Genomic DNA, 18,532 nt, shown 5'->3' on the forward strand with positions numbered 1-18,532 from the left:
GACAGCTACCATTTTATGATGCTGTAGCGGAAGATACGTATCTCCCCGCGACCTGCCATCATGTTACCTTATAATCATGTAGTCATAAGTTCAAGATCTCAGACCACCAAGTCTAATTGTTGGACTCGGTTGATACAGTACTTCAAGGTTTGTTGTGAGATGTTGGGAAGCTGTTTAGTAAGGAAAGGTACTTGTGACTGGATAGTACCTGCCTCAAACAACCTCACAAGCAATCACTGTTGGCTGTTGCATCCTGACAAACGCCTTGTCGACCTCCATGGAGTACCTACAATGGCTGAGATTCCTTGAAATCGATCCCTACTACCTCTAGGCTTATTACCAAACCCTGTCCCCACCTTCCTCCAGCTTGGGACTCTGGCTTGTTTTCTCTTCTCGCATGTCACTTCCAACGCACCTAGTCAATATTAGCACTTACCTTGCCTAGGTGCCTCGTAAGACACCCTGAAAGCACCCTGACTTTAGCTACGAATAATTTCAACAGTCAAAGCTCACTATCTCCCAAGGTACCTGAAGCAGGTAAAGTAGACCATCGGCTTCGAGGTGGGTACACTGGAACAAAGTGTCAGGGAAAGCTGTGACATGCTCCTGCCTTTATGGCCATCTGTTCCAGTCAGTAAATGCTGCTAGAACCACTTGGTCTTCTCTTATGGACACTGCCATCTCTTCATCTCCAAAGACAACAGCATTGTCGACAGCTGCTTTTCCATCTTCTCCAAGGGCTGGTTAGCAACTTGTGCTTATATTCTTCGCTGGTTGCTTTCGCATTCCGGTTCATCTCTCTTCTTCTTCTTCTTCTTCTTTTTTTTTCTCTCTTCCTCTCTTGGTCTTTGGAAAGGCATCTCGCCCATAATACTCTGTACACTGATTGTTTGGCTCTCGGCTACGGCTGTCTGCCAGTTCGGTGAAAGATTTTGGTTCAGTTTTGGTGGTAAGTGTTTTTGATCTGGTTCCCAGCATATTCCACACGACTCTCCTAGAATTTGAATTTGCAACATTCCGTTTTATCTTTTTGGCTTCCCATCACGCTTGACACGTCTCACTTCGCTCTCAGATTAATCTGCAAGCACTCCAACTCCCCTGACACCTATTTTCACGTTCGAAACGTCTTTGATTGTAAATCTTCGCCGAACAGCTTCACTACTCATCAGAGAAACATTTACTTGGGAGTCGCCATGTCGCTTCTTTGCAAGAGGAAAGGCAGAAGGCTTCTTCCACAGCTGTTGGAGATGCAGAGAGATGACGTCGACATCACGGCCCCCATACATGTTGCGTTCAAGTTCTATTTTTGTGACGCTCATTTCGGAAAACGATGCGTGAGGGTTGATGTCAAGCCCAGTGGCCAAGACCTTTACCTTGGTGCTATAAGACGCACAGGAATCCCAAGGTTTCTTCTCTCTCAGCTTGAAGTGCAGGGAATTGCTAACGAAAAAGACGAATTCATACAGCTCCACCCAGTCCTCTCGTTCATACTTCTCTCACTTCCCGCACAACTATCCCAGGGATCTTCATACCCGACTGTCTTTCGTTGGCACTGCGGTCGCAATCACCGCACACGCGTTCTCTTTGCCTACATTGACTTCAGCATGCCGTCTCGGTGCTACACTACCGAGCAGCTTCTTGCTCTTCGAGGAAGCAGGGTCAGCAGCAAGATCCAGGCCATAGCAAGGGCTCAGTCTGATCTGTGTAAGCTCTTTTTTGAAACACATAAGACAAGCCATTTGCTGGATATCAAAATGCTGACCTGTAAAATTCCAGCGCAAATCATTACCATGCCCAAAGAGCGATCAGTCAACACGGCCAGTGTGCCTGCAACGAATACTCTTCGTCGTACCAACAAAGATGACTCGTCCACAGAGTCTGATGAGCTCCTATACAAGGGCCAGCGCGACCGCCAATTTCCCCAAGCTGATGGCTCTTGGAAGCTGCGTGAGCGGGATGAACCTGAGTCTGCTGCAACTTCAGAGCCAGTCCAGGCTCAGCCTGCTGGCGTGCCTGTCGGACCGTCCACTCAGCACAGCGAGGGATTCAGACGCTTCTACAGGTCTGTTGCGTCTCCCACCCATGTGCGAGTCACGGCCGGTGGCCGTATCGTCCCCAACACAAGAGGCCCTCCTTCGCCAACAATCAAAAGACCCAAGGCCAAATCTACGCAGGAGCCATCGGTCATTGACGGCAGCCCAGCTCAGTCGCACTTGAAATCAGCGTTGGGCGAGGCAGATGCGCCCCCAGGTCCCAAACCACCCAATCAGGCTCAAGTCCCCACGTTCCCGCCCATGCTGGCCAACTTGCATCCTGGCTCCTTTGCTTCTTCGACCCCAGGGCCAGTGCAATTCGTGTCCATGCCCATGCCAATGATGGGGATCAACTTTCCGATCGGTTCCTTCCAGATGCCACATGTACCTCCTGTCAAAGGTGGCCCGTATCAGCCGGGTGTCCAACTTCCAGTCGCAGCAGCAACGGATGGACCCAAGGACAAGGATCCCAACAGTAAAGTCAGCGGCCGACAAACGGACGCCAAAGATCCGAAGATCTCCCCGATTGATCAGCTTGATCTCACCAAGCCATATGTGTTCAATGGCCAGATGTTCTTCCCAGTGCCTGGGGGTGCTTTGACGCAACCTATTGCAATGCCCTTCATGCCGGGAGGTATGATGACTCCAGGATTTGGTTCCATCACTCCGGGAATGGTACCCTCTGGAATCCCTGTGAGTCCTGTCTTCCAAGGCATGAGCTTTACAGGAGCACCTGGTATGGTGCACGGAATGACGCCTGGAACGGCTGCTCCGGCCCACCAGCAGCACCAGCAGTTGCAGCAGCAACCGCATGCTGCCGTCCCTGTCAGTTTCCAGCCCCCAGCTGCACCGCCCATCTCATCTATTCGACCAAGTGATATCAGCAAGAAACAAATCGAGACGCTTCGCGGGACCCTCAAATACCATGAGGATCAACTCCATTTTAACAAGCATCAGGTCGATGAGAAGGAGATGGACAAGACAATCAAGATGCTCAGGGCTGAGATCAAGCGCTTTGACGATCTCTGCCAGAAGCAACTTGTTTTCGAGGCCGAACACTATCCAAGTCGTGAGCAGAGCGCCGACAGTACTGACACAACAGCCCCTGCCGACTTTGGATCTCTGACCGAGCATCCTTCTTCGGTGACCACATGCCTTCCTGACCAGCAGAGAGTCACCGCAGCACTGGAGAATGCAAGACGCACTGGCGCGTTACGCAAGAAAGATTCAGGCCGAGCCAGATCAGCACTGAACGGTAGCAGCAGCAACAAGGCATCATCCTTGTTTGATTTTGATGACGAAAAGGAACACCTCAGACCGAATGAAATGCACATGCGCGCCTGCTTGCCCAGTGGTGCTGCTCTAGCACCTCCGTTCGAACCTCGCTCTAGTTCTTGCTCAGAACAACCCCGTCCGAATTCAGCCGAGCCTCTGCCACCCAACGGTCTCACCGAAGAGGCCCGGCAACGCCTGTTGCTTGCTGGATCGAAGGCCTGGGATAACTTTGAGGCATCAAGCAGCACACCTGTTGACTCCAAGGGAAAATTCTCAAGGGGCAAAACACCCACACAGAGACTTGGTGCTGAAGCATCGGGATCGTCTACGCAAGAAAAGACTCGCTACGAGCTTCCATATCTCATCGGAACACTGCCTCCTGGGGTTGACGCTCGAACAGCCAACGCCACAGACTACCGATACCCGCGGGAGCTCACTAACGATGAGCTTCGGGCTCGCTACCTGTACCTTGGCAAAGCCCCTGAGGAGGTACGCCGAGGGCTCCCCAAATACGATGGACGCAACTTCTACAAGCCATATATTGTCGAAGGATCGCAGGAGACAACTCCTGTGGCAGCTCCCTCGGGTGCAGACCGCCGTGGTGCCTCGGTTTCGACCGACTCAGCCAGATCATATAACAAGCCAAACCCCTCCCGCGATCCGTTTCAGCCGTCGACCCCCGACAAAAAGGCGCACCAGGCGCAGTTGCAAGATAGTCCAATCACGGCAAGGATTGCGAGTCTATCAAAGCCTTTTATGAACATGCCCTCAGATATGACTGAGGCTGATTCTCGGGCTGTGCAGAGCTCGTCGTCAAATGACAAGTCAAACGAGGCGCCTGAAAAGCGTTCATTGGACAGGTCTGGGTGCGCCTTTCTATAGATATTTAAATCGTTTCAAACGCTTTATGTGCCGTGCTAACTTTTTACATTTTTTTTTAGTGTCCGTCTTCTTCAATCTATGCTAAAGCGTGGAGGCAATCAAAGCAATGAGGCGCTCCCAGGAGCGGTCACATCCACTCACGCCCAAGGCTATGTGCCGCCTTACAGCTATTCGACATTCTCTATGGCTCCGCCAAACATGGGACAGGTTGTTCAGCAGCACAACGGCTCGCCTCCGTCTTCAACGCCGCCCAATGATTTGAACAAGAACGAGAGCCTAATCAATGCTGCTATCGAGAGACACGTGGGCGAAAATCATCCCCCAGTGGGCCATGCGTCACTCGAAGAACAGTTCCGTAGGATTGTTTCTGCCGAGAACAGGCAGCGCGCAGCGGGACCTCTTCCTATAAATGGTAGGATGCCGGAGGATTGGTAGCCTCATGATATATCAATACCAACGCCATGTCCCAAGACAGAACGAACTGGTCTCGACATGTGTATACCAACAAGAGTTACGACCAATTTCACCATCATGACTTTATGCTCCATGGCCAGGTCCTTTTGCGATCAAACCCTTTTCTTTTACCTTGCGCTAATAATGCTCACTCTGGGGCAGGGTGGCATGGTATGAGATAAACAAAGCATCGACTTTTCTAGCACTGCTGCATTTATTTACCACAATTACCCCACAGAGCCCATCTATTACATGTATCTCGCTACTCGTGTGACTATGTTTTATGTTTGCGGATGTAACCTGTGATGGGCTAACATTTCGTTCTTTTCTTTTCTCTTTTTTTCTTGTTTCTGGTCCAAGACAGAGAATCTATTAGACGGCAACAACGGACGTATCATCAGTGCAAGGTGGTTGAAGCATTATCTCAGCTTCGCTGCCTTCGAGCCACAGAACCAACATCACTTCTGGAGCTAGCAATGAATAAATTTGTCGTGTTAATATTCCGCACAGGACATACTCTTGGGATGAAAACATTGCCGCAACTGACTGTTGTAACCGGCCACTGGCCGCAAAGCAAGTGTACTGCTGATAGGAAACCACGGTGAACATGGATGGCTGTGGAGAACCAGAAAATAAACTCCAAAGCTCTTTGCAAACCTGCAAACAGACAGCCATCACTCACTTGATAAAAGCACGGGCAAGACGGATGAGACAGATGTTTTTTTTTTTTTTTTCCTATTAATAGTTTTGCCAAAATGTTTGTTCCTCACCATCAAACCTCCGCTTTCATAGAACAGTCTCAAGCGGAAGTCTGCAGGCGAGAGCGCAGAACTGATAACTAATTTGAACTGCACCGTTTCACTATTCGCTAGTCGTATACCTCGAAAACCATGGATCTAAGTGATTAACGCGGAGATATCCTAGCGGTCACGATATCGAAGGGAATGTCAAGATCAATCAAAGTCAGAGCCGATACTTAAGCCGGACAGATTGATAAACTGTGCCAGGTAGGCCCAACAAGCTTGTCATGGAGCGAACGAAGAACTGTGTTGCCTCTTAAGCTCCCGCTACTTAGCTCATTTCATCATAATGGCATGTGGCAGTGCTGTATGTTAGTCAAGGTAAGCATGAGATGTGAGCAAGGACCGATAGCCCAGCTAGGACAAGCGGGTAGCCCGAAGGCAAGACCCATAAGGAGACTTCGGGAGCACCTCCCATGGAACAATTCACAAGCATGACGAGCAGCTTTTTGATGTGAAATGGCCATTGAGCAACAAATGTTGACTCGATTCTTGTTGATGTCCTGTTCTAGAAAAACGTCGATACCCGCACTTCCCTGTTGTGCGATTTTTCCCATGCCTGATTGCCGAAACCGAAAAATAAAAGAAACCAAATATCGACTCCCCCAACGCCGGTTGGGAGTCGTAAACCAGAGACTGAGGACGCCAGAACCCGGACCTGAAGCTGTCAGGTTGCCAAGGCCGATGCAGGTATCATCGAGGGTGATAAGAACTCCGAAGCCAATAAGCCGATTTCGCCGTTTTTGAATTTGAATTTTTTTTGTGTCGTCTCTCGTTTGTTTCATGTCTGATTGCCGCATGACGAGGTTTGGTTCAAGTAACCAGAGATTTACTCGCTGGACTTGGCCTTGCCCGAGGTGACACGGCCGGCCTTGATGCGGGCCAGGATGTCCTCACGGTCCTTGTCAAGCTTGAGCTTGGTGATGACGACGTTGCTGGGGTGGATGCCAAGGGGGACCGAGGCGCCAGTGGTCTTCTCGCGGGTGACACGCTCGACGTGGATCACGTACTTGAGACGGTAGACCGAGGTGACCTTGCCCTCCTTGTCCTTGTTGCTACCGCGGACAATTTGGACCTCGTCGTCCTTGCGGATGGGAATGCTGCGGACCTGTTTACGGAGGGGAGTTGGGTCAGCGGGGTGATTGATGGCAGATGAGGCAGGTCAGAGGTAGCCTGATACGTACGTTGTATTTCTCACGGAGCTCCTTGCTCAGGGGAGCGCTCATGATGTTGCGGCGGACGCTCGAAGGCGCACCGAAGTGAGCCTTGCGAGACTTGCGCCTCGAGGAGTGGAGGGCTGTAGATACAGAAGAATCAATTGTCAGCTACGCTCCGGTTGACAAAGAACTAATTGTTGCTGCGAAAAACAGGACGAAACACACTCTTGTTGGTAACCTTGACCATTTTGACGGCTGTTGCTGTTTGGCTGAGGGGGTTAGATTCTGGCTGGGCGGTTGGCGTCGAGATGGATAAGGAAAACTGGAAAACTTCGTCGACTGTTTTTCTGAAAGACCATGAATTTTGGTTATGGGACTTTTCATTGTGGGCGCATTACCTAAGCGAACCCTCAGGCCAAAAAGCATTCAATTTTGATCGCCCCGCCCAGCTTTACCAAATCAAAGCATGTGCCGCAGTCTGATCGATGCGTTGGTTTTTCGTATCGATAACAGAAAACTGTGAAATTTCTACCTATTTATACCTCGTCGCTCCCCCGAATTTCTTAGGATTTTCTCTCCCTCTTTCTCTCCTCATACTTACCTTGTTGGCCGAGTTCCGTGATCAAGAAGACGGAGCCGGAGAACGGGAGACCTGCATTGCACACCGTGGCGTCGACCGTTCTGGTTTGTCCTTCGGGGCCAACCCTGGCGCAATTTTTGATAACCCACTATCTTTTTTTCATTGTGTTCATCGCCTTGCGTGGTGTCATGAAGAAGAAAATGAAGTCCCTGGAGCGCTCGATATTTCGCAACGTGTTTTGCAGGAGTGATTTGTCGGATCTGTCTTTCGGAACAAAATCTTTTCAACTCAAAACTCGGATATTCCGTTCAGTTTGTCGTGCTGTTGCTTCGGCATTACGCTCTTGTAGTCAAAACCCATATGCCTTGGAGTCTTCCGAATTGCAGCCTGGATCTCGGTGCCAGTACTACTTGGCGCCTAATGTCATTTCCGTCATATTTTTGATCGGGACATGTTGTGGCTTCCGTAATGGAGGGTCTGCATTGCCCTCTATGTGGCCCGGCTGCCACTAGCCGAGCATGAAGTGATGTGCACCTAGTCTAGTTACAGAGTGTTTTCTGCATTGGATTTACAGTGGAGTTTTTCTTTTCTGACTTCTGGTTTCTCCCTCTCCATGGCGTGTCGCTTCCTTTATCTAGGTACAAGCCTACGACTGTAACAGTTCGACTCGTACAATATCTCGAATCGTTTGATGGAAACCCATTGGACTCAGGACCTCATCTTGTCTATTTTCAGCGATGTCTTGGCTCTTTGAGGCTCGAACTATGTAGATAAGGTAGATCTTACAGGGGTTCAATCTTTACGTGCATGGTTACGAAAGAATCGGGTACCTGCCCTTGCTGCCCTCCACTGGCCCCTACGGATACGGGACTACAGTGCCAAATATGCACTGTCCTCTTCTCCCTCTCACTCTATACCTGCATACCTTGTTTGCTAGGTATCTGTAGGTGTTTCCCCACACAATTCGGGGCGCTGTAGTGGATCCCACCTATGACGAGGCGCGTCAGGTTCTACACTTGAATGCTGTCGCACCGCGCCACTTTGCGCGTGAAAGCAATCAAATAAATGGAAGGCTGAGCTTAGGCAAGTCACTCTGCACTGCACTGCACCACCCAAGCCCAACCAGCGTCTTGCATGCAAAACCTAAGCGCCGACTTAGTTTAATTGATTGTACACAAATAACCAAAGAAAAAAAAAAGGATTCATGTCCGCCGAAGAGATCCTCGTCTCTTCTCGTCTGGCTTTCATCATCAAATTTGCATCACTTGATCAAGTGTACGGTTAGATACAGGGTTCAAAAGCATCGCGTTCTGCTTTGCGCCTGTTTGCTCTTGGAGCTGAGGAAGCTGCCGCCAAAGGAAACGCCCGTTTCCTTCTCTCATAGGTACGATTGGTCTGAAAAAAAAGAAGGATCTGGACTGGCGCATGTCAATGTGCAACTGCAGCTAGCCGAGACAAAGCCCTCTATTACCGTCTTTTAGGACCAAATTTACCTATCTGCCTCGTCTTGCTAGGTGGCCATCACAATCAAACAAACAAGCAAACAAAACAAACGCCCGTCAATATTTATCTGTTCTTACACAAGGGGAACGAATTTGTCCCAAAGGCATCGAAATCCTCTCCTCGCCATCGCGAAAAGTGTTTGCTCACTAGGGAGAGGAACCACGTAGTTACAGCCAGGTCTCCAGCCCGCTCCGACAGAGCCACGGTACCATCTCGCTATGAACGGACAGTTCAGCCTTCTCGGCCGGGAACGTTCGCCGCCGCAACAACAGCAGCCCGATCAATTCATCATGGGTGTTGGAGGTAATACGGTAGGCGGAAGCTCCGCTGGGGGCAGTTTGGTTAGCGGAAGCTTTATGGGGTTTATTCATCGCTTTCAAACCCTCCAGATAGCCAGGGACAGCTCCGAAAGTCTGATCAAGGTGAGATTTTCTCCTCCTCTCACTTTCCACTTGTCGCTATTTAGCATGGTCTTCCATCCGTCCTCGTGTTATGCTGGTTGCGTCGCATGCCCCGCAGCTTTGGCACTTTGCACACCATGTGTTAACCCTTCTCTTACCCACTCACAGGATCTATTGGTTTATGCAAAGGAAGTCGAAGATAAGCTTCGCACCGACAATAAACGCCTGCAAAATGAATTAGAGGACACCAAGTTGGACCTCACCGATGCCCGCGCGGCCCAACGCGACCTCCAGATACAATTACAGGATGCCCAGAGCCGGGCGGCCTACTATTCACAGGGAACAGAGCTTTACAGGGTGAGAGATATCCCGAAAACGTTGTTAGTCGCCGGTATGGACGCCGTTTTGCTGAAAGGAAAACAGAATACAAATCAATACGTTGTTGCGCTGGTAGATGGCGAAGGTCTTGTCGTGAGTGCTTCTTTCTCCATAGAGACTCTTGCACCCCCGATCGTTTGCCCATCTAACATCCTGTTCAGTTCAAGCCCGAGTTCCTAAGACAAGGTGTTGAGGGCGGTAGGAGGGCCGCAACCACGTTCCGCATTCTCATCCTTGAGCAGTGCGGAGACCACGCCAACGAAATTCAAGTCATGGTCAAGATAGTTGCCAATCTCGCGTCGCTTGCCAAGGCATTGAAAGCCGATGGTTCCATACAAAACGAGAATGATCTCCGAGACTTCTTTGTTGGATTTTCCCAATGCATCTCCTCTTTTGATTTTGTCGACATAGGCACCGGGGCATCCAACCCTAGCTCCAAGATTAAAGGCAAGTAAACAACTGTGGTGGCTGATGTTGGGCTGCTTGTCGTCTGTCTCCCTCCCACTAACGCTCAGTTTGATACTTTCCTCCGCCGGCAGAGGCTGCCAACTGGCATATGGGAAATCTCAACTGCAGACACGTCTTGCTTGGCGTTTCGCATGATCCAAGCTATGCGCAATTCTTTGATGATGTTTTGGACGATAATACCAAGGATTTGGTTACAGTCATAGAAGGAGTACCCATGGTCAGGGAACTGTCAAAGACCATGGTCAACAAAATCAACTATACCAACAGCCTCTTTCGATCTGACAAAATCGGCAAGGTGGCGACGTCCGGCCCACCACCGGGCCTTGCCACAGTTGGCTCAAATGAGAACGCACCGACGGCAATATCGTACGCGGGCGTTACTTCCGCCCCGCCCGTGAGCCCTCCCCCTACGCTCAAGCTGCCTTTGGCACCCAAACAGATAAACGTTCCCAAAACGGTCAAGCAGCCGCCATGGAACCCCGGTGCCCGTGGCCTTGACTCGCCACTCAAGGTGAACCAGTCTGTTCTGGATAATATCAAGAAGAGAACTGGCAGCAGCAAGCTTTGCAACAACCATTATCTTCGTGGGCCGTGCGCCAAGAAGGATACGTGCGGGTTTGAACATAATTACAAACCCAACGCAGAGGAGAAGGTCGCCATCTCCTTCCTTGCCCGGTTGAATCCGTGTACCAATGGGCAGGAATGCGACATTGCGGACTGCATTTACGGTCACCATGTAAGTCCCCGTCCTGTCATAATGCTTGCTTGGTGGTCTTATTCCCACGGTATTTTCAGCGGTTATCAACTTTTTTATCCATCCTTTGTCATGATGGCTTGCTGCGCTTACGTCACAAATGGGACTAACGATTCATGTAAACCCGCTAGTGCCCAAGCACTGTTAATGGTCAGTGTACGCATCCGTACTGCAAGTTTCGTCCGGACGAGCATCCTGCCGGTACCAAATACAAGTCGACGTACAGAAATGGCGAGGCTTATAATTAGCCGAAGTATTCTTGAAACCAATCAACCGGTCCAGTGTCTCGGGATTTGAACCTCGTCGATTGAACATATACTTATTTTGATAGTCTGGATGAATCATCTTCCCCAGTGTCGCTTTTGCTCGAAGGATTACCTAGTTTCTACGTCGGTAAGAGGGCCTAGCTGGAACAAGAGAGCCATACTCACTACCGTTGACTGTTCCCAGGCAGGTGCAATGTGCATACATGCTCGCAGCACCCAAAGCTTATGCCAAAGTGAAGGATTCTCGTAGTCCTGGGACCCAATCATTTGATCAGTCCCTATATAGGATCTGTCTTTGCAAATAAGCATTAACGCAACAGCAAACATCCTCCAAGACGGCTGTATGAAATGAGGTCCTACCGAACACCGATTAGGCGTATAAACCTTGGGTATCATTCGTGAAAAAAAAAAAGAAACCAATATAAAATACAATTCTCCCCTAACACCGTTAAACCGGTCCCTGATTCGATGATCTGTTCATATTCCCACTTTTGGGAACAGAAGCAAGAAGACAACCTATACCGTTTTAACTAGATTTTCTGTTCTTCTTTACCCCCCCCCCCTTTTTCGTTTCGCCAAACCAGAGCCCATTTCCTTGTTAGGTAATATGTAAAAGCTTTTGGGTTTCTCTTATTTCTTTTTTTTTTTTTGGTTCACCATCCATGTATCTTGGCAAAGCGACTCGGGGAACCGCATTCGTCGACCGAGACCTCGACGTTGGTGGTCTTTCTTATTCCGTGGTCGTTGGTGCCGGCCTGCTCAATGTTGTCCAGCTCCACGTCGGGGCCGACGATGCACTGCTCGCTATTGCTGTCGGCGTCGGCGCCGCTGCCGCTCTTGATGTAGCCCGTCTTCTTGCAGCGGCTGGCGCCCGAGGACCATCCGCTGCCGCCCGCAGCACCGTTGCTGCCGATAGTGTTGTTGAGAGCCCCGCTGCCGGCTGGGTTTTTGCTCTCGTGGCCGATTTCGGGTGGCACGTAGCTCTTGAGCTTGGAGCGGAGGCCGAGCTTGTACGAAAAGAGACGCAGGAGCGGCTGCATGGCCGGAAAGCAGCCGCACCACAGGCCGATGTGGCCTTCGAGGTCGGTCCAGACGCCGAGGGTTGAGATGTTATAGGTTCTGTTTTTTTTCGGTATGTATATGAAGTTGAGTCGAATGTCAGGTTAGGGAAAGCCCAGCTTTTGCGGGAGAGAAAAGAAGGGGAAAAAAAAAAAAAAAACACTTACGGATCCTCCAAAAATAGCAGCGTCTTTAGCATGTAGAGACGGACGATTCCCGCTACGACAACGAAGATTCCAATACCAAAAATCAAAATTACCTGCAATGCCCTCTTGCTGAAAAGCATCTTGTCGTAGATTATCCATATGGGCAGGGCGAGCAGGGCCACATCGATGGCAAGTCCTATGGACTGATGCCCGACCATCATGGAATTTTCCTCCTGGGCAGAGACACAGTTCCCCGCCGTCAGATACAGGGGCTTCCATGTATCACTAGAATAAACACAAGTTTTGTCAGACAGTCGGTCACGGGAAAAGAAAGGGGGAGGGGGCATCTTAAGAGATTAGACCCGGGAGTTGTACCTTATCGGGCTACACTCGGTGAGCCGGTACACAAAGCAGCCTATTGTTTGTGCGACGATAACAAAGCCAGTTGCCCATATGGCTATCATGAATTTCCGTTCTCGAACTAAAAAGAAGAAAAGAAAAAAGGTTCAAGGTGATTTGTATGTTAGTCATTGTGGGGTTCGGTTTCACGACGGCAACGCGGGACCAGTACGAGACGGGAAACATGGAGATCGATCGACGTACGATCTTTGTTGAGGCGGGGAAGAAACGTCAATATAGATAGGCGCATGAAGCCCGTGGCGATAAAATAGATGAGCGTCTGTGTGACCAAGGACTGTTGCGATGACGATGTTTTTAGCTAGTGGGCTACATTTGTGTAAATGTATCTTTAAGAGATACGCCTCGGTTTGAACATCGGGGTGACTTACCTCGAACCAGACCACCAACAGCTCTTGTGGTACATACGTTAGATGTGCCCCGCTGCCGTATTCAACCGCTGAGAAGCCATTGCCTAGTTAGCATGGCGGCCATAACCTAAGCTCCGCGGGATAGGCCGAAGGGGGGCGCGGACTTACAATGTAATTCCATGCTAGAAAGTGTAATGACGAAACACTTTTTTTATGTGTTAGAGAAGTAATCAATGTGAAAAAAAGAAAACAAAGCCGTCCAAATCCCCTCTGGTGTCGGCCTTTCGAAAAATGAAGAAATGTGGCACTTTGTAAACATACAAAAGCAAGAAAGCACATGAGGTCGTCGAGCCCCAGCGCCTTTGTCATGAAAGCCCGTACAAACAGCCGGGCCATGACCACGACGGTGGTCAAAACTATAATAATAGAATTGAGAATCAAGGTCGTGCGCCCGTTGTAGCCCGGAGACTCTTTGAGCAGAACCGTTGGCTGCGATGATGGGTCATCTCGAGGCAAGAGATATGATGGCATTCTGAACGCCTAGAATCCACTACCATGTACTAGTAGACAGGTAGTTTTATCTAGGTTTGGGTCCGTATGGCGCTCGACTAGCGTAAGGTGGATTGTCAGGTGGCGTCAACGGTCATATTTACAACGTTGTGCTATGACCTGGAGAATCGCGGCAGAGACGCGGAGGAGATCTGGTGGTGCTTTTTTCTTCTTTTTTTTTTCCTGTGTTAGTCCGGATGAGTTGAGTCCATTGTTTGTATGTTCACGAGAAAGACCGAAAAGTAAAACTGATAAAAAGGAACAAGCTCTCTGTAATAGACGACATTGGGTTGCACATAAGATCCCAGGGGAAGGGTAAGATTTTCATTTTTTTGTCTTTTTCTCCTGACTGCCACTCGTTCTCTTTTTTGCATGACTGCGGATAAAATCCCAGGGTAGTATCTTGGCAAAGGAGGATTCATGTTGAATAAAAGACAGGGCAAAACGTACTGGCAAAGTTCACTGAATCTCTCGATGCAACCTTTACTTCTTACAGTACGGTACGTTAGTACTGGTAATTACCCAATGGGCCCTGCCAAGGGATGTCACCGTCCACACCGAATCAACAAGCAAAAACGAAAGAAGAAAAAGGCCGCAACGGAAAGCTTCCCCGGGTTGGTTGGCGACAAGGGGTTAGGGAAGGATGCCGGGATGTCTTCTTGGTTTTCGCCTAACCTGGAAATTGCGTTAAGAGGGGCAGATGAAAAACGAGCCCTGTTGTCGATGGAATGGATGCAGCATGAAATTCTGATTGTATTCACCGATGAAGGCGTCTGTGTATATAGTTGTGTCTAAGTTGTTGTTGTGTCGTAACAAATACCACCCCAGCCATGTAAGCGAGCCAAGTGCAAGGTAAAAAAATGAAGATGGGAGGGGTTTTACCAAATCAAAAATCGGGTTGACATCTTGTTCGTCCAGGACTGGCCTGGCCCTTGGTTATATGTACCTACATATGTCATGTTTGCTGTATCGCAATCTCGGCCGACATTCCCTGTTTATTCCATGTCCAGCGGATGAGCCTGATGATTTTTTTTTTTCTCACTCTCTTTTCTTTATTCGCGCGCGTCGATTGCACCATGACACAAAGATGGTTTTTCGTTGTTTCCGGTCGCCCCCACCGATCTGATGAGATAGGTCACGACTCAAGCTATTGGCTAGCAGGCATTGGCCTGCTTCGAGGCAGCCATCCCGCCTCCAGAGTTGTTCAACAAAGGTTAGCACACCCGAAGGTGGGGGCGTGAGGTAGTATCCCGCCCTGTCCTTTTTGACTTTGTTTTTACCAAGGTGTATTTTTTTGGCGCCGTTTGGGAGGAGAGCTTATCCTTACCTGTGCCTGTACCTGCACCTTGCACCTGGGTATACGTCCCTTGAAATGGAATTAGCTATCTTAGCTTAACCGATGCGGTTTAATCCGTAATACGTGGTAGATCCGCAATGATAATACGACGTACGTACGAGTTGAATCAAGGTGAAGCCCAAGACTAAACTTGTTTTAGACTAGAACAGTCTAGGTCGACTTCGAACAATTCTTTTTTCTGCGCATCAGACCACACCGGCATTTTTATTTGTTGGATGAAATGGACGATTGAACGAATGGAATGAGTGGAATGAATCCGTGAGATGAATTACTTAGCTAGGTGCTTATATACGTAACCAAGCTAAGCCTAGGTAGGTAAGGTTAAGTAAGGTGGTTGAGGCAAGTGCCCAGGTCCGTCCCTACTTCCCTACGTAGGTCCCTACAAAGCCTACCTTACATACTCAGTAGGGATTCACCGCAGTACATAGGTACGGTATTTAAAAACTCCCGCAGCCTGATCTTACAAGTCGCTAGTGAAGAAGGAAGAAACCCCCCAAACCCCACCCCACATCAGCTGCCAACAACCTGCAGATGAGAATCAACGGTCTCCGCTGCCAAGGTCCATTATTGACTGCTACCTCAACACCCTGAGCCTAGTATGGCAGGATTCGCACCCAATTAAGGCTGTCTATGCACCATAGATGTGGTCCCCTATTTCTAGGTGCAGGCGAAATGTCTTTGTTGGTTAACACAACCTACCAAAGCAACGAATGGAAGCAGGGAAGGAAAAAAAAAAAAAAAAAAAAAAAAAAAAAAAAAAAAAAAAAAAAAAAAAAAACCCCGGCTACTGTCCCCTTTGAGGAAGGACTGCCGCAGCAACCTATCGAATTGGAATCAATAGCCAACAGCCCCCGGCAGAAAAATGCCAGCCGAACCAAGTGCCGCCGTACCGTATTGCCCACCTTGAACCTGCAGATATGCTCGGCTGCATAGGATATATAAAGGGATTTTTATCCTGTTGCCTATTTGGACTTGTTCTTCTTTTTCTGCAGCCACCACCATCACCACCAGCAGCACAGCGAGCAATCAAGCCATCGTGTGAAAGAATAGCCCCTTGTATTTCATCTTCATCTTCATCGTTAAGGAGTCAAGCTGAAGAAAGACCGACGGGCTTTCTCCATACAATGCACGGCCCTTTCTCTGCCATCCTGATCTCGGGCCTGCTCTTATTTGCGGGACTCGGGCCAGCTGCTGCCGCCCCTCCTGGACCAGCGAAGCCCGGCCGCTGTGTTCGCCCAGCCGTGCGTCGGGAATGGTATGTGATTGACCAGACTATTTTGGGCCCATGTCCTCCAACACAAACTAATCTCAGGCTTGTCCTGTTTTGACTTTGACAAGCGGCTAATTACTAAACTTCTTTTTTTTTACTCACGGTACAGGCGCAACCTATCCCAAAAGGAACGGCTTAACTATGTTGATGCTGTCAAGTGTTTAATGTCAACTCCCAGCAAGAGCAATGACTTTTACCCGGCAGCCAAGTCCCGGTTTGATGATTTTCAGGGGATGCATATTAAGGTTGGGCATGCGATGCATTTTAATGTGAGTGGGTCCATCCATCCAACCATCCATCCATCCATCCTTTATTTGCTGGCTGGCTAACCTCTGAGTGACAGGGCCAATTCCTACCGTAAGTAGTACCGTATATATATCCGTCGGTTATTGAGTGAGTGTAACCGGTAGAATCCTTTAGACGTTTGCTGACAGGTCGTCATGGTAATGTATCTTCAGGTGGCATCGGTGGATGATGCACCTGTATGAGACAGAACTCAAGACTTGTGGATTCAAAGGAGCTCTACCGTAAGTCCTTGACTATTCAGAACAGATCTAGAGATTCCTTGTTGGCCCATCCATCCACTGACTTTTTTTTGTGGATCCGCAATACAGATACTGGGGTAAGGAGCAATTTAGCATAGTAGAATCATTCATGACTTGTGATGAACCTGCAGTGAACTGACCCGAATCATATCATTGCTCTTTAGGTATTGAGCATGATAACACCATTGAGAATTTTGCCAAGTCCCCTGTCTTCGATGATGTTTATGGCCTCGGCGGCAACGGCGCTTTCATCGAGGATGTTAGCTCGCCGATCGAGTTCCCCATCAAGACCCCAACAGAAATCCCAGGCCGCACCGGAGGAGGTACGTAAAGGATTTCATCCATCCAAAGAACCTCCTTTTTTACTGACTGTTAGTGTAGGTTGTGTCACCACGGGTCCTTTCGCCAACCTCACCGTTTCCATGGGTCTAGGTATGCGCCAGTCCTCCCTGAATCCTCACCAGTAGCGACTAACCTCGCTCGATCCATAAAATTTCAGGCGACTCCCTGGAGTTCCAACCCCACTGCCTTCGCCGTGATTTCAGTCCGACTCTCGCGTCGACTTCTATGAGCCACGAGGTGATCAGCAAGACCTTGGCTAACAGCAACTTTTGGGGCTTTAGCCGTTGGATCCAGGGTTTTGGCTTCGACGCCGAGAACCTGACAATCCATGGTGGTATGCACCTGAGCATTGGAGGCCAGGTTGGCGAGGTAAGATAAGCATATTCCCGGGGCGGATCCAGTTGTATCGTCAAACTGCTAACCCTCCCTTCCAGGCCGCTGATGTCTACTCGTCGCCTGGTGACCCGCTCTTCTACTTCATCCACAGCGGTCTTGACAGGATTTGGGACATGTGGCAGCGCATGGGTGAGTCTTGAGTCTTGATGCTATCCTTTCCCATAGGGCCACTGTCGATTTCATCCCCCCCCTGATTGCTAACTGTGACTTGGCTTGCTCGATCCAGACTGGCCCAAGCGTAAGTGTGACGTTGCTGGACCCGACACCATGTTCGCCTACCCCTTCGACTTCTTTGGCGACGTCGAGTACAAAAACATCACGATCGATCATGTTCTCGAATATCCTGGCTTCAGCGAGCCAATCACCATTCGTGACGTGATGGATACTGCTGGTGGCAAGCTCTGCTACAAGTATGAATGAGTGATGAGATGATGATTGGAACCTCGAAAATTTGTCTGGTTGGTTTGAAGCAAGCAAAGTCATTTGTGCCTTGTGCTTTGTCTGCTTTTGGATACCAATACCCCCAATGCATTAGCAAGCGTACATAAATTTGAACGGTTTACCTTGATGACATTTGAGTGTTTTCCATGCGTTGAGTCAATGTGGCTTTTTATCATTGGATGAACAACCCATTGACTTTGATATTTCTCGGGACAGATGCGAGGGTTTGGAGGTCCGGTATGGTGGGAATCGAGATGGGATCACCCAATGATCCCATGGCCACTTGTCTATTGGAAGTATCTCTGACAGCAATGAGAGCCTGATCACAGGAATTCTAGATGAACGAGTCAATCGATGCCAAGTGTGACGTCTGATCAAGGTGCATATTGTATTGTACGTGGTGAGAAGGGATATGCATTGTCGTTTGGCATTTTATTTTATGGTTATAGAAAGTCGAGGAATAAGAAAACCTTGATCAAAATTTGCTTTTGTCAAATAAGGTGTCGCTGAAACCCTCCATCAAACCCATTGGAGGGGAAAGGTAAGGAGGCTCATCGAGTCTTTGAATCCTTCCCCACAATCCGCTATCTTACCCCACTCATACTCAGTGAGCATTGGTCGGGATTAGGTATCGCCCAAAGAAATCGCGGCTCGTCAGTGGCTCTACAGCCCCGCCGACGCACTACATCCCCCACGTTTTCTTTCCCAAC

General features: G+C 49.2%; 5 protein-coding genes across 5 annotated transcripts; 3 read left to right on the plus strand and 2 right to left on the minus strand.

Moving 5' to 3' along the window:
• Positions 1 to 1,193: 1,193 nt before the first annotated feature.
• On the plus strand, positions 1,194 to 4,830 carry PgNI_06962 (uncharacterized protein; the record flags this gene model as incomplete). The annotated part of the gene is made up of 3 exons (XM_031126980.1): positions 1,194 to 1,704; positions 1,777 to 4,168; positions 4,250 to 4,830. 3 exons carry the CDS (start codon positions 1,194 to 1,196, stop codon positions 4,623 to 4,625), a joined length of 3,279 nt encoding a protein of 1,092 aa, XP_030981559.1. The 3' UTR covers positions 4,626 to 4,830.
• Positions 4,831 to 5,351: 521 nt separating this feature from the next.
• On the minus strand, positions 5,352 to 7,008 carry PgNI_06963 (uncharacterized protein). The gene is made up of 3 exons (XM_031126981.1): positions 6,826 to 7,008; positions 6,628 to 6,740; positions 5,352 to 6,551 (listed from the first exon to the last, which is right to left on the minus strand). The coding sequence occupies exons 1-3, from the start codon at positions 6,845 to 6,847 to the stop codon at positions 6,273 to 6,275; spliced, it is 414 nt and encodes a 137-aa protein (XP_030981560.1). The 5' UTR covers positions 6,848 to 7,008; the 3' UTR covers positions 5,352 to 6,272.
• A 1,301-nt stretch (positions 7,009 to 8,309) lies between these two features.
• On the plus strand, positions 8,310 to 11,491 carry PgNI_06964 (uncharacterized protein). The gene is made up of 7 exons (XM_031126982.1): positions 8,310 to 8,564; positions 8,695 to 9,105; positions 9,253 to 9,441; positions 9,508 to 9,555; positions 9,624 to 9,909; positions 10,002 to 10,666; positions 10,816 to 11,491. The coding sequence occupies exons 2-7, from the start codon at positions 8,902 to 8,904 to the stop codon at positions 10,930 to 10,932; spliced, it is 1,509 nt and encodes a 502-aa protein (XP_030981565.1). The 5' UTR covers positions 8,310 to 8,564; positions 8,695 to 8,901; the 3' UTR covers positions 10,933 to 11,491.
• Positions 11,492 to 11,505: 14 nt separating this feature from the next.
• Positions 11,506 to 14,228, minus strand: PgNI_06965 (uncharacterized protein). The gene is made up of 8 exons (XM_031126983.1): positions 13,922 to 14,228; positions 13,244 to 13,642; positions 13,091 to 13,127; positions 12,944 to 13,011; positions 12,759 to 12,849; positions 12,531 to 12,636; positions 12,177 to 12,440; positions 11,506 to 12,069 (listed from the first exon to the last, which is right to left on the minus strand). The coding sequence occupies exons 2-8, from the start codon at positions 13,451 to 13,453 to the stop codon at positions 11,604 to 11,606; spliced, it is 1,242 nt and encodes a 413-aa protein (XP_030981566.1). The 5' UTR covers positions 13,454 to 13,642; positions 13,922 to 14,228; the 3' UTR covers positions 11,506 to 11,603.
• A 1,564-nt stretch (positions 14,229 to 15,792) lies between these two features.
• On the plus strand, positions 15,793 to 18,309 carry PgNI_06966 (uncharacterized protein). Its single transcript, XM_031126984.1, has 10 exons — positions 15,793 to 16,083; positions 16,208 to 16,367; positions 16,442 to 16,455; positions 16,557 to 16,625; positions 16,713 to 16,720; positions 16,808 to 16,966; positions 17,025 to 17,075; positions 17,143 to 17,354; positions 17,420 to 17,510; positions 17,608 to 18,309. Exons 1-10 carry the CDS (start codon positions 15,953 to 15,955, stop codon positions 17,799 to 17,801), a joined length of 1,089 nt encoding a protein of 362 aa, XP_030981563.1. The 5' UTR covers positions 15,793 to 15,952; the 3' UTR covers positions 17,802 to 18,309.
• The last annotated feature ends 223 nt before the right edge of the window (positions 18,310 to 18,532 follow it).

Source organism: Pyricularia grisea, assembly GCF_004355905.1.
Source record: "Pyricularia grisea strain NI907 chromosome Unknown Pyricularia_grisea_NI907_Scaffold_4, whole genome shotgun sequence".
NCBI classification, from domain to species: domain Eukaryota; kingdom Fungi; phylum Ascomycota; class Sordariomycetes; order Magnaporthales; family Pyriculariaceae; genus Pyricularia; species Pyricularia grisea.